This window comes from Acinonyx jubatus, chromosome B4 (genome assembly GCF_027475565.1).
Source record: "Acinonyx jubatus isolate Ajub_Pintada_27869175 chromosome B4, VMU_Ajub_asm_v1.0, whole genome shotgun sequence".
Classification (NCBI taxonomy): Eukaryota; Metazoa; Chordata; class Mammalia; order Carnivora; family Felidae; genus Acinonyx; species Acinonyx jubatus.
Window position 1 is genome coordinate 68,400,179 of NC_069387.1, and position 15,557 is coordinate 68,415,735.

The 15,557-nt window shown below is 35.0% G+C and overlaps 1 protein-coding gene across 9 annotated transcripts in view; it reads left to right on the forward strand.

Annotated features, from left to right (window-relative positions):
- Positions 1-15,557, forward strand: part of PPHLN1 (periphilin 1) — a 142,893-nt gene that overhangs the window by 15,876 nt on the left and 111,460 nt on the right. For 6 of the 9 annotated variants that reach the window (XM_015075946.3, XM_015075943.3, XM_015075947.3 and 3 more), the window contains 2 exons: positions 9,379-9,543; positions 11,857-11,918. In XM_015075946.3, the coding sequence (XP_014931432.1) occupies positions 9,379-9,543; positions 11,857-11,918 (227 nt within the window). The remainder of the gene's footprint in view (positions 1-9,378; positions 9,544-11,856; positions 11,919-15,557) is intronic. The other 3 variants (XM_027035922.2, XM_015075948.3, XM_015075949.3) reach the window with 1 other exon arrangement.

The following is a 15,557-nucleotide window of genomic DNA, read 5'->3' on the forward strand; positions in this document are numbered from 1 at the left end:
CCAGCAATTGCACTACTAAGAATTTATCCAAAGGGTGTAGGAGTGCTGATTCAAAGGGTCGCATGCACCCCAGCGTTTATAGCCATGCTATCAACAATAGTCAAATTCTGGAAAGAGCGCAAATGTCCATCAACTGATGAATGGATAAAGATGTGGTATATATATACAATGGAATATTACTCTGGTGATGAAAAAAAGAATGAAATCTTCCCATTTGCCACCAATGTGGATGGAACTGGAGGGTATTATGCTAAGCAAAATAAGTCAGATAAAAATATCACATGATCTCACTCCTATGTGGAATTTGAGAAAATTAGCAGATGATAATAAGGGAAGGGAAGGAAAAGTAAGATAAAAACAGAGAGGGAGGCAAACTATAAGAGACTCTTAAATACAGAGAACAAACTGAGGATTGATGGCGGTGGGGAAAATGGATGATGCGCATTAAGGAGAGGGCACTTTTTGGGATGAGCACTGGGTGTTATATGTAAATGATGAATCACTGGGTTCTATGCCTGAAGCCAAGATTACACTGTATGTTAACTAAGCTGAGAAAAATGTAATTTCAGACAATAGTGGGAAATATTTGTGATCATACATGGAAAAAGTTGTGATATAAAATGTTTATTACACCATTCTGCATTATATATGCTTGCTGTGTTATAGAACACACTGCAGTGGAAGTTGGCTTAAAGACTGGAGGCAGAGGGACCTGCCAGGAGGCTGTAGGCTATTGCCAGGCAGGGGGATTCCTTTAAACCAGTCCTGGTTTAAACCAAGTGGGAGAGCAGTGAGTTTTAAGATGGGAATAATCCATTTATCAGTGTCCTAAGATCAATAAGAAGGGTGCTTCAGATCTCTAGTTAGGTCATTGTGTGATCATGGATTTGAGAAAGTTCATACCTAATAGCCTTTGTTTTCTCCTAGGATAAGGTAGAGGGAGACTTGAGGCCACATTGAATTTGGAATAGCCATTGTTGGTATCTCTTCACCAGAGGTGTTTAAAAAGACTTGATGATGGAGCAGTGAGCTTGTGCACCGTAAATTATGGGGGTGCCAGTCTACAGGAATGTGCACTTTATTACCTAAGTAGCCCAGTTTAGGAGTGGAGAAAGCAGGTTGTTGTATTGATTTAAGATTGCACAATGAGTGGTAGGCACAGAAAGATGAGAATAATGAAGGTTCTGACTCAGAATTGAGGTAATATGTGTAATGGGCTATTTCAGAAAGGAACTAAGGCTGTGAGAGGGATAGTGGATTGAAAGAAGTGAGGGGTTGAGGGACAGGAAAAGCTCAGTGAGGTTGAACACCAGAGAATGACAGAAAGATAGACAATTGGTATTTGGAGTGTGGAGTTGCCAAGAAAGGACAGTTCTGGATAATTAAAGTTCAGTGGATGGTGGTGGGAATAGAGGGTGGGTGAAGGTTATTGGAGTTGAGATCAGAAAAACTTGGAGGCTAGATTTTGGATCAGTGATTTCGATTAGAGGCTCTCAGTCTTCACCATAGATTGAAGTCACCCAAAGAGCTGGGTGACATAAATACTGGGCCCATCCAGATAATTAAGCCCTAATCTTGCAGGTAGGATCTGAACGTCAGTGTTGTGTAAAGGTTCATCAGGTGACTCTTATGCAGAGTTAAGAAATGCAGATTGTAGGTGAACACTGAAGTTGCTGATGATGACAGGAGTTGAGGTAAAAATGATAGGTTATGGAAGTTCTCAATGGATGAGGATATCGTAGTAAAAGTAAACAAATTCAAACATTTTCATTTTTATATAATTTATGTGTATAAATGTGAAACAGACTTCTTTATAAAATATCTTCATCATCAGGAAGCAGATATGTTTTATACCACAAGTGCATTTGAAATCAGACTAGAGGTGCTCACTCAACTGTCTCTAAGTGCCTAAAGGTAAATCTGACTTTCTTAAATTCTCTGGCTACTTGGTTCCTCCTAGAGGGGGAGAAACCTAGATTGCCTTTCTCCTGAGGGCACAGAAACTGCCCAGACCTTTTATAGCCTCATTCCTTTCCTTTTTTGAAAAAAAAATCTTAATTCCATTAGATTGGTCCCTATATTCCCCCAATCTCTCCTAGTTTATAAATTCTTCTGTATTCCCACATCTCCTTCCTCAAGACTCATATACTTTTATTGGTGAACTTGATCTTATTTTGGTTAGAAATTTAAAGCCTTCCCTTCCCTTCATTTTATGTGCCTTTGATGGCTCTTGGAAATTATCCCTTTGCCTTCTATGTTACACCTACATTTTAGTTAAATCACAGTTTCTTAAACTTTTTGGTGCCATGGATCCATTTAACAGTCTGGTGAAGCCTATGGATCCCTTTTTTAGAGGAGCGTTTTTTTTTTGTTTGTTTTTTTTAACATTTATTTATTTTTGAGACAGAGAGAGACAGAGCATGAACGGGGGAGGGGCAGAGAGAGAGGGAGACAGAATCTGAAACAGGCTCCAGGCTCTGAGCTGTCAGCACAGAGCCCGACGCGGGGCTCGAACTCACGGACCGTGAGATCATGACCTGAGCCAAAGTCGGACGCTTAACCGACTGAGCCACCCAGGCGCCCCTAGAGTAGCGTTTTTAAAACTGTAAAATGAAATACACAGAATTAAAGGACTTCTATTTGAATATATTTGAATATTTCAATATTTACATGTATATTTGAATATTTCTCAAACTATTAAAAAGCAAATTTATGATGTAGTAAGATGTACTTTAGTAGGTCAATAAATATTAAGAGCTAGGTGAGGTTTCATTACTATATTTTCAAAATAATGAGAATAAATAGATTTTGAGGTATCTGCAACAGCTATGACATGATATGAAAATATCTGTGATTTCTGTTAAGTGATGAAGCCACAGGTAATTGCTATTATTTGGTTTTTTGTTGCTGCATTTGGGTGAAAAAAGTAATTTTATATTCATATATGATTTCAAGGACCTGCTAAATCCTTAGGCTAGAAAAGCGTTTGATAAATTACACTAGAACAGAAATATAAGTCAGTAAAATTATAATTCCTGACTTTGGAGCTAATAATATAACTTATTTAAAGCTTAAAAATATTTGCTTACAAAGCAGAGATCATCTTATGTTATTTTAAAGATCATATTGGTACATCACTGATTTGTACAAGAATGTTCACAAGCAGCATTGTTCATAAAAGCTCAAATTGGCCACAATCTGATGTCTAACAATGGAATAGATAAATTAATTGTGTAGGTTACACAGCAGTGAGAATGAATGGACCTGAATAGACCATTGCAAAAGCAGCAACATGTAGGAACCTCACAAACATCCTCCTACTGAAAGAAAGAAGCTAAATATAAGAGTATATATCCTGTATTTCCTGTTACATAGTTTTAGAATAGGCAGAATTCACCAATAAAGTGGTTACTTTTGGGAGAGGGAAGTAGTGACTGGGACAAAGCACAGGAAGGCTTTTGCTGTACTAAGTGTGTTTAGTTTTTTGAAACGGGTGGTAGTTACACAGTGTGATTACCTTGTGAAAATTTATCCAGAAGTACATTTATGATTTGTACACATTTTGTATGTATGTCATACTTCCGTAAAAACTTAAGTTTTGAAAAGGCAGATTATTATTTTTTTCTAAATATAAAACTGGTTAATCCTTTAAAAAGTGGGAACTCCCTATCATTAGTGGCTGGGAAAAAGGAAAGTAATGTCTTTTATTTTGTATATTTGGATTCTTTTCTCTAATAGAAAAGCAAGTTTACTGTATTTCTTTTTTTCTCATTACTCTCATTTACTCACTAATATTCAACTATTAACATTTGATGAAAACATGCTTTATTGTATATTTATCCATCTATCTGTCCTTTATCCGTCTATTTAATCCATCTAATTTTTTTGAAATATTTCAGAGTAAACTGGCCAACGGTATGTATGCTTTTCATTAACTACATGGATATTCATATCATTAAAGTGCAATATTTTTTTCAACTTTTTCTAAATGTGAAAATTACACATGTGAAACGTAAGATCTTAAGTGTTCATTTGCTGAGTTTCGATTTAGTAATGTTCCTTTGTGTATGCCCTAGGAGGTGTTTTCCTTTTTGTCTGACAGAATTGCAAGAACTTTCTTTTTGTTATTATTTCCAGAGAGGAAGGATCAGTTCTTGGCTACATTCTGTAACACTGTGTCCTTATTTTCTGGGGCAGTTCCAATTTCAGATATCTGACCCATTATTCCCCAAAGCTACTGAAATGCAAAACCACCAATATTTCTTTGAAAATTCAGTGAGTGAATTAAATGAATAGTTACTGAAATGCATGTCACAAAAATATGAGGGATCAGAGTGAGGGAATCTCAAGCTTTTGAAAGAAGTCCACCAGCCTGTGTAGTAGAATTTTTTAGGTATGTGTGGTTTGTGTGGTACTTTTCTAGTAAAAAAAAATGTGATGCCAGAAGTAACATAAAATTGATACAACACAGTAGAACGTGTATCAGGTATGTAGTGCTTACTATGTGCCAAGTGCTGTTCCAGGTGCTGGGAATAGAGCAGTGAATTAAGACCAAGGTGTCTGTGCCCATGAAGCTTGCATTCATACTAAGTTGATTGTTTTAGGCAGTAATGGCATGAATTATTTACATGCTGTCATGCTTAGTTTGCTGGTAGTTTTGTGTGTTTTAGTTGCTTTTTACTTTCTTAGAAGGGCATATATCACAGATATAAAAGTAGACAAAATAACAAAATGAACTCCCCATGGACAAATCATCCAAAGTGGCAGTTACCAGCTTTTGGTCCATCTTGTTTTGTCTGTGCCTTCCCCAGTTTCTTTTCTCCCAGATTATTTTGAAGTAAATCCAAGATACCCTATTTCAAATGTAAATAAATAGTTTAGTGTGTGTCTCCAAATGATAAAGATGCTTAAGAGGAGTTGCTTGTCTATTAAATTTTTTCCTTTAAATGTTTTTTGTTAGACTTTGTGCCAAGTATTGTAATTACATTGGAAACGTTTTTAATGTTTATTTATTTTTCAGAGAGAGATAGAGAGAGGGACAGTGTGTGAGTGGGGGAGGGGCAGAGAGAGAGGGAGACACAGAATCAGAAGCAGGTTCCAGGCTCTGAGCTGTCAGTATAGCTCCTGAGGCAGGGCTCGAACTCATGAACCTTGAGATCATGACCTGAGCTGAAGTCCGAGGCTTAACCATCTGAGCCACTCAGGCACCCCTGACGTTGGAAAACTTTTTAAAGAAACATGCTAATCCTCATGATTTGCCCCCATTTAGTAAAGAGACTAAACATTAGTGTGGGAAATTTGACATTAAATATTGAATGAAACAAAACTTGGTGCTTTTACTTACTGAAATGAAAGTGTTACTCATAAGAGGTAGTTCTATTAAATTGGAATTTATAGCAAATTAAGAAATAATTGCTTATTTCATAACAAAACACAATCACCATTTCAGACTTAAAAATTGCAAAACTAATTTGATAAGTATCTTAACCTGCTCAAATTTTCATTAGCAAAAGCAAAACTGTGAATAATCCTTGTTTCAGAAACTCAGAAGCCCTAATGGTTGGAATCGTTTTACCCCCTAGATAGGGACCTATGTGAATGTGTAAATTTCATAGACCTATAACTTCTCAAAAAAGTATGTATGTGCAAGTTCTTGCTTTCTACATCCTGTGAGAATAGATCATGATTGAGTAAAATAGGCTTAAAATTTTTTTTTAATGAGTTACGTATACTTTTTAATTTTGGTCTGACTGATCATAACATTAACACTAATTTTGGAGGGGCAAATCTGAAAGAATTTTACACATATTTTTGGAAATTTTAGTAACAGCCATAGAAAATTGGTACATGGTATAAATAAGCAACAATTGAATTGATATGGTCTGATCTTTTTAATGGGGCACTGTACAAATTTTTATAATGAACTGAAGCAACGAAAATTGATTTCATTGAGGTAATTTCAGATTATATGTCCAAACTCAAGATTTGAAATACCTGCATTTTATTTTTTGAAATGTTTTATGTATTTTGAGAGAGAGAGAGAAGGAGCAAGTGCACGCAAGTGGGGAGAGGGGCAGTGAGAGAGGAGAGACAGAATCCCAAGCAGACTCGGAATTTTCAGCCCAGAGCCCCACCCAGGGCTCGATCTTATGAACTGTGAGATCGTGACCTGAGCTGAAATCCAGAGCCAGATGCTTAACTGACTTAGCCACCCAAGGTGCCCCCGAAATATCTGCATTTTAAATAATAGAAATATTTTGATTCCATTGGGTTTGTTTTTAAATTAATTGAAAATGATTCTATTATCCTTAACCTTTTAAGGTAGTCTTTAGAAGTTACAGTTTTTATTTCTGGTTTGTATATAATGGTGCCATTATTTTCCAAGATATTTCTAAAATGAAGACTCCAACTGTATCAGTACCTGAAGCCTTGTGTATTTCTGTTAGCATCTAGAAAGGGAAATTATGGGGCACCTGGGTGGCCCAGTTGGTTAAGCTTCTGACTCTTGGTTTCAGCTCAGGTCATGATTTTATGGTTTGTGGTTTCGAGCTTCTTGGGATTCTCTCTCCCTTTCTGTCTGCTCCTCCCCTCCTCCTCCTCCTTCTTCTCTCTCTCTCTCTTTTTTGCTCTTTCAATAAATAAACATTAAAAAGGAAAATTACATGTTTATAGCTCCATGTAAATTTGTAGGAGAATTTCAAACTCTGATGGTATTTCCAATCATGTCCAGCATTGCATGTAATATAAAATACTGTTTGAACTTTTGTATTAAAAAAAGCTTTTGAAAAATTCTGAAATCTTTGCTTCTCATCATGAATTTTGTTAGAAAAATCCTTGCATGGTATTCCTAGATAAGATAGGGACTTTCTGAAAATACAGTCTTGGCTTCATCAGATTGCTCCAGTCATCTTTATTTCCTTAAAACTTTTCATATAAATATAGAATTTTCCTTAAGAATAGATGCCTATTATAGAGGTGAGATGGTAATAATGTACTTATATTTGAACAATCTCATAACATAAACAGTTTAATCTTCGTTGCTAGATACAGAGCTGTCATTAGGAGTTTTTTTGTTTGTTTTTGTTTTTCTGTTGCTGATTAACAACTTTGGAATGATTTTATTTTTATTTGGAAAAAAGTTTATTAAATCTATGACTAAATATGATTCAAGTTTTACCATATGCATTTTACAATCCTAAAATAACTTTGAATAGAGGAAAAGGTTGCATGTAAAGTAATAAGCTCTCTATTCATGCAAGTGTTTAGACGTGCATACTTAGGCCACCATCCCTCCAAATAAATATATACAAGGACGTTATAGAATGGAATTGTATGGTTTCTTGGAATTGTAGAAATCAGTGATTCTAATTTTATGAATAACAAATTTTAATTTAGAGAATGCTATAAATTATGTTGCTGATTTTGGCTTAATGTTGAATTTGTTTAGAAGCTCAATGTTTGCTTAGATTTAATTGAAACATCTTTGAAAGGTAATTTTTATAAGAGCCTGTGGGTTCATTTATTTATCTATTATATATTACGTAAACTATAAAATTTTTTTTTAATTAAAAAACATTTTTTTAACGTTTATTTAGTTTTGAGACAGAGAGAGACTGAGCATGAATGGGGGAGGGTCAGAGAGAGGGAGATACAGAATCTGAAACAGGCTCCAGGCTCTGAGCTGTCAGCACAGAGCCCGACGCGGGGCTCGAACTCACGGACCGCGAAATCATGACCTGAGCCGAAGTCGGCTGCTTAACCGATTGAGCCACCCAGGCGCCCCTAAAATATATGTTTTAATGTAATATTTAACATACTAAAGAAAGAAACCACCTTATAGCCCCATGGGAAAAAATTAGGTAGATCATTTTAGTTCTTAAATAGATATGAACTATTAATTTTATTTTTTCTCAGCACATTAACAAATTTCCTACCCACTGGGAAATTTGAATAAGACACAGTAATTTAATGATTGAATAGTTGCAGTTATTAATTCTAAGAAGTTATGTAAGTGAATAGACACTTTGAGGAATTGTGTTTCACATGGACATTAAAAAGGTAATCAAAACAACAAATATTTTTGAGTACAGAGTGTGTCCTACACATTGTACTAAATTTTTTACAATCTGTTTTTTGCTCAGTCTTCACAACAGCTCCTTGAGGTAGGTAATAGTATTAATCTATTGTATTGACGATGAAACTGGACATAAAGATGGTATAGTAATGCCCTGAATGTTGGGCTTTATTTTGGGCTTCATGTTTTTATTTTGTCCAGTCAGTTAATTTAAATTGATCATGGCTTATACTTTGATTGCTTTCTAATTTCTTTCACATATATTTACTCTGATATTGGTAGAAGACATACCATGAATGTTCAAGGCGAGATTATTTATAAATACATGTCGTGTAGCTCTCTAGTCCTTACTTGTTGATAACCATTTTGTTCAGTTGTTTCACAGCAACTGCTAACCTAACATAGGTGCTCTTCTCCCTCTGTCCAATTTCCCAGCCACCCCCCCCCCCAAAATCCACTTAGTTGCTCAAACTTTATTTTATTTTAAAGTTTATTTATTTTGAGAGAGAGAGAGAGCAAGCGAGCACATGGGAGGGACAGAGTGAGATAGAGAATCCTGAGCTGGCTCTGCACCACCAACACGGAGCGTGAGCCTGACTCAAGGCTTGAACTCACAAACTGGGAGATCATGACCTGAGCCAAAACCAAGAGTCCAGTGTTTAACTGACTGAGCCACCCAGGTGCCCCTAATTGCTGAAACTTTAAAACATTAACAACTTACTATTTTGAAAATGAGTTCAAATTTTATATTGGGTTTTATTTTGCTTCTAGACTGTGAAGTCAAAGGCTGTTTTCTCTCCAGCGCTTCTGGAGAAATAGCAATGTTTCCTCTTGATGATTCTAGCTCAATATTCTGTCTCTGTTTGCTGTTGCTTAAGTGTAAAGATTTTGTATTTTTTCTGAATAGTATACTTCAAACACATTAATTAGACTAAAGGTGTGTGCTATCTTAAATGGTTTTGTTTTTAAAATTCTTAGGGAATTAGGATTGGAGCTATGTAACATTCTTTCCATAGTTTATTTTTTATTAAAATAATAATATGTATTTTTTCTTTTATGATTGATTTTTAGTATTGCTACTTGTTATTTTAAGCACCTGGCTTCATTGAACAATTTTATTTCCTTTAATCCATGTGAAAACATTACTATTAGTTATATTCATGTTATTTCATTAATGCATTTTTGTTTGTTTATACATTTACTCTATTTGATTAAGGATAAGAACTCCTGTGCTTTTAAAAAACCTTTCCAAAACCAAATAGAGAAGTTAGTGATTTTTATATATTTCTTTTTGTCTGTTTTAGGATGGCTACCATAGAGTAGTTAATATTGTGCCAAAGAAACCACCACTGCTAGACAGACCTGGTGAAGGAAACTACAATAGATATTACAGTCATGTTGATTACCGAGAATATGACGAGGGCCGCAGTTTTTCTCATGATCGAAGAAGTGGTCCACCTCACAGAGGAGTATGTAAATTTCCCCCGTGTACTAATTGTTATATTTTATAAGTTTAAAAATCATGTAATTTTTGAAATTTATGTGATTGGCCATGAAGGCAGGTGAATAAACACTTCCTGCTTGATGCTCTGTTGACTTCCCTGCTAGAGCTGTCAAATGGGAACTGGTAGTGGAGAATCTTGGGATAAAGTGGGTAAGCCATTCTGGATAGCTCTATCTAAATGACATTAATTCCAACTAACCTGTGTTTTTATCCCCTAAATTGGAAAGAATTTGCAGAAGCAGATAAAGGTAATCTATGTATTGCCTTGGTACTCAAAAAAGTGATGAGCAGGTGGTTACCATCTCTTACTGGAGGTACTCACTTATAATTACTTTATTTTCATTCATGATATGCTGTGGGTGTGGTTGGATTAAGGTTGTTGAACTTTAGTCTCATTTTTGATGTGCTTATTAAAGTCTACTTACTCAAATTAGAAAGCTCTCACAACACTGTCCTATATATAATAAGCACTTTTTAAATGTTAGCTGTTATTACCATTGTTATTATTGTATTTTGTTTCTTCTGATAATCTTTAATACTCTAGAAGTATGTGTATTAAATGTTGCAACAATCTGTCATTGAACTTGACTGCAACTATTCCTTGATGTAGTTCCTTTGACTTGGCTTGTGTGTTTACCTCACTCCTCTGCCAGACTGTTTTTCTACATTTTCTCTTTTTTCCCTTTGCCTACTGTATACTATTGTAATTTACAGTACATATTCAAACGTTTATATTAAAATTTGACCTCACATTGGCTGTTGGAATTACTTTCCATACTTCACCCGTAAAGTCATTTACCCAGGATTGTGTGTATATATGTATGGAAGTCCAGTTCTCTGATTACTCCATCATGGTGACTCTTAACAATTCTAAAGTAGTAATGAGACTATTCAGTGTTTTCCTGTAGTTTTAAAGTTGGGAGTGCACAGCTTCTTTCTCATAGAATTGATTCATGTTTTTTTCAATTTTTAAATGTGCTGTTCCTTTAGGAAGACGAATTTGGTGTTGAAAAGTAAACATTATGCATTGTCTCTATCCTAGAAATACTGGACTTTGCCTTTGGAGTTATTCTTCCAGGTAGTCTGAGGAAGAAAAAAATTTGGCCTTGCATAAGATTGTTATCCCTCTTGTGAAAACTAAATGTGGCCATTTAATATAAATAGGGAATTTTGGATTCATTGGACCAATTTGTATTTGAACCCTCATGAATATGATTTTTTCCCCTAAAACCTTGTAGCATAATAGTGCCTCAACAATAGTTTTTTATTACAAATTGTGTTCATTCATACTTTGTGCAACATTTTCTCTTTAAATTCTCTTCAAACAAAAATAACCCCACTTGAGATCCTTAGAACTCTCGTGATACTAAGTTATCTTGAGTTCAGTTATATAAACTAACTTTATCCAATATCTTATTAGAGCTGTTGAATTTTCTTTATCTTTTTGTATATTGTTTTTTGTTTCTTTGTATTTACTGTTGAGAAGAAAAATGATGAATACATAACTCTTATGTAAGTAGAGTATATGATACTAAAGAGGAAGATGAAAATAGTATTTATTTTAGCTGAATAAGTATTTCTGATTATAAATAATTCACATTATATTGTTCTACATATAATTTTAAAGTAATTGGGCATGGATTACTGTGTGTGTGTGTGTGTGTGTACCGTACCTTTCAAATGTATCAGTTTTAGAGGACAAAATGCTTGTTTTGATTAATCTTAAACTTAGTGCCACATGTTGCTCTAATTTAACTTATCAGTAGGTGATGGTTTCCTATTATATTATTTCCAAATTATGGATTTTAATGGGAGTCAAGATGAGAAAAGAAAATTTGAACAAGTGGGAAAGTAACAAATGTTTCCTGGTTTTGAATTTGAAACTTGGTGAAAGAACTTGACAGAACGAAAATAAAGAGACCTGTGTGCTTGATTAAATTTAAATCGAGCCTTTGTTCTTATAGCAGTCCTTAGCTGTTGTGATGTTGGTGTATGTTTTTGGCAATAAGGCTGTTAGGCCTACCAAAGAAGTACCGTAAGCATTTTCATGCAGATAAATGGTTCCACAGGTTGTCAGTCCGCTAAGTCACTTGTTGATATGGGTGACTTGCTGTATTTTTTTTTTCTTCTTCATGCCTTTGAAGCTCAGATTTAGAGAGGTGTTTTTGTCCTCATTTTATTTTGGTCTTAGAGACTCGTTTCCAGTAGTACTGTTAGATGTATCCTACTTGACCTAAATAATATAAACAAATGCCTAAGGAGCTCTTTTATTTTACAGGATGAATCTGGCTACAGGTGGACAAGAGATGATCATTCCGCAAGCCGACAGCCTGAATACAGGTAAAAAGATAAACATAGTACCGTAACCACTCCAATACTTGATTCACTGAGACGTCTGAGGTTGAAATCAAACCTCACTGCTTATAGATGAAATATTTTTAATTAGGATTCAGAATTTTGAAAGCAACAAACATTATATTTTTGTGATTAATATAATAGCACTAACAGCCAACATTCTGTATCTATTGGCATTTTGTAATTGATAACAAAAAATAGTGTTTGAACTATTGGTATATTCTTATAAAATTATTAAATTATCTCTAATGTGTGATGTGGATTATAAGGTATCTGTTTACTTAATTAGAAAGTTAAGGCTTTTTTTTTTCCATCTAGAATATTTGAGTCATTACAAAGTTTCCTTTATTCTTATTTATTTATTTTTAAATATTTATTTTTGAGAGAGAGAGAGAGCATGAGCAGGGGAGGGGCAGAGAGAGAGGGAGAGAGAATCCCAGGCAGGCTCTGTACTGTCAGCATAGAACCCAATGCAGGGCTTGATTCCATGAACTATGAGATCATGACCTGAGCCAAATTCACAAGTCAGACACTTAATTGACTGAGCCACCCAGGTGCCCCCAGAATTTCTTTTACTATAAGGCATTTTCTTAGTTGCTTTATTTTGATAAGTAAAGTTCTATTGGAAAGACACATTTTGGAAGGACCTCAGTTGTTGTTAGCCTTGGTTAATTATAGAGACATCTGATAGAATAGTTAGGAAAAAAAAGATGGACAGATTCAGTCAAGTTTTTTTGTTGTTGTTTTTAATAACTTCACAAAGGAAGTAGTAGAAGTTCTAAAAGGAGCTTTTTAAAGATTTCTTGTGAACTGTCAGAGAATAACCTATGGAGAATGGAAAGGCATCAACTGCTACAACTCTAGGTGCCAGAAGTAGACAACAGGATTCCGTGGATTAGAGCAAGGCAGTTTCTTGCTCACGGCCCAGCAGTCATCAGGCGCATTGGCATGGTAGTGCTGGTTCCCTGCCCTCAAGTCCCATAGAGTGATGTGGTGGGCAGAGATGGTGGTCGTGCATAAAATGGGATGCACTGCAGCTGAGGAACACAGTGTCAAGAGCTTGCTACTTTTTTGTAGTAAACAGGAAGCAAGCAAGCCAGCCTTCTTTCACTGAGAGTGAGTAGTCACGCGGTGGTTATGCTGTGGTCACCTTGACGTATTTCATTGTATGACCAGTTATAGAAACTGTTCAGTGTCAGCAGATGGTTAGGTCTTGCAATTTGGAGTACACGGTAGGGATGTGCAGGGATGGTCTGAACCCATGGCGGACTGCCTCTCTTAAAAGAAATAATAGAGAAAATAGATGCTGAAAAATACTTTTTTTTTTTTTAAGTTTATTTTGAGAGAGAGAGAGAGAGAGAGAGAGAGAGAATGAATCAATCCCAAGCAGGCTCCATGCTCAGGTCAGGTCAGTGTGGAACCTCACTCAGGGCTTGATCCCGTGAACCATGAGATCATGACCTGAGTGGAAAGCAAGAGTCAGATGACTTAACCGACTGAGCCACCCAGGTGTCTTGATACTTTAATAAAATTTAATTACTGTGTTAAACTTAACACAGTAATAATAAAGACTCTTACCTACGAGTGGAAGAGAATTTCCTTTATCTAATAAATGGGGATTTGTACTGAATGATAAAGTTAGAAGCATTTGCTTTAAAATGAGAATGAAGCAAAGATGCCTGTTATCACTGCTTCTATTTATCATGGTAATGGAGGCCTCAGCCTCTACAGTTAGACAAGAAAAATATATAAAAATTATAAGGGTTAGAATGAAAGAAAACTTTTTACAGACAATAAATTATCTATGTAGAAAATCCAAGAGAGTCCATCACTATTAGAACTATTAGGAAATTAGCAAAGTTTAGTTTAATAGCTGTTAGCATAAGTTAGAAAATGTAATTTAAAAATATTTGCTTTGGCGTAAAAACTATAAGGAGTGATAGGAATAAATCTAACAAAATTGTGTGAGACCTATGTAGTTGAAATGGCACGTCATTTCTGAAGGACACACACCAAGGATCCTACTTGGGATTCTCTGCCTGCCCCCGCACCTTCCCACGCCTCCCCTGCTCATGCTGTCTCAAAAAATAAATAAACGTTAAAAAAAAAAGGGCACAACGTGTGTGTGACATCCGTGGTTGGGAAGAGACTGTATCACGAACATACCAGTTCTCCAATTCAGGTGTTCCTTTAGTTTGGTTCCATTCCAAATTCTAGATTTTTTTCCCATGGAAGTTGGCAAGTTGTTTCTAAAATTACCATGGAGTAAAGGGCCAAATGGCAAAAATAGCCTTGAAAAAGATGTGAAGACTCAATATACTATCATAACTTCTCAACCTGTAGTATTGTAAACTGTGAAATAGAATAGGGAGTCTAGAAACAAACCTAGAGTATATCTAGGAATTTGGGATATAGCAACAGTGGCACTTCAAATCAAATGGGGAAGGAATACAGTGCTGGGTCAAGCTGCCATCATTTGGGGGAGAAAAAGTGAAATTGAAAACCTGGTGTGTCAAAATATCTGGTGTAATGAAGTCCTAAATATGAAAAGCAAAAGTGTAAGAAAAACTCTTTTGATTAGATGAGCTCATGGCTTATATTCACTCTAAAGAAACAGTTCTCAGGTTGATTTTTGGTTACATTGTTTTCAGTTTTTAAAATAATGGTATGTTTCTATCTTTATTTTCCCTTCTTGTCTTTTTTAGCACTTTATTATTTTCCTGCATGTGTATATAATTTTACATAAATGAAATAGGATATCATATATGGGACTCCTCGTTTCCCACAGCCATGTGAACAGTTTGGTGTATGTTCTGTATTTTTCTCTATATTCACAAACATTTGGGGTATTTGTTGTTAATGAGATCATATTATACATACTCTTCTCTAAGTTGTGTTTCTCATTCAGTGGCTTGTGGAAATCCCTCCAGGTTATTTGGTTTAACTTTTATTTGAATCTTTTTAATGGCTGAGTTCTATTCCATCTTGTGGACATACCAAATAATTAGTTGTTCATCTGTTGATGAATATTCACTTTGTTTCCAGTACAAAGTTTTGTCGTAATAAATCTGAGTATATAATGTCATTGTGAAATAGTACTTTGCTTTCTATGTGATAGACTGTCAACAGTGGAATTTCTGGGTCATAGGGCAGATATATTTTACATTTTCATAGACACTTATGTATCTATTTTTGAAAAAATCTAACATTTTAATTTGGTTACTCAGTTTGTTTTTCTTATTTATAAGTATAATATAAGTAGCATTTTGGAATTTCTTTTTTTGTTGTGATTCCTAATTGCTCTTTTCTTTTTTTTTAATTTAAATCCAAGTTAGTTAACATACACTATAATAATGATTTCAAGAATAGAATTTAGTGATTCATCAGAATTTTGGAGTTTCTTTTAAGAATTGCTGTAACTGTGTCCCATAGAGTCTGATAGATAGCAATTTTTTTTTTTTTTTTACTGATTCTGACACAGTATATTCTATTCATTCTGTGATCAGAGAGTGTTGCCTGTACTTATACTCTGTTGTTTGAAATTTTTTGGTATAGAGTTCATTGTATATGGTATATTCATTCATTTGATAAATATTTATTGGGAGACTGGTATATGTCAGGTAT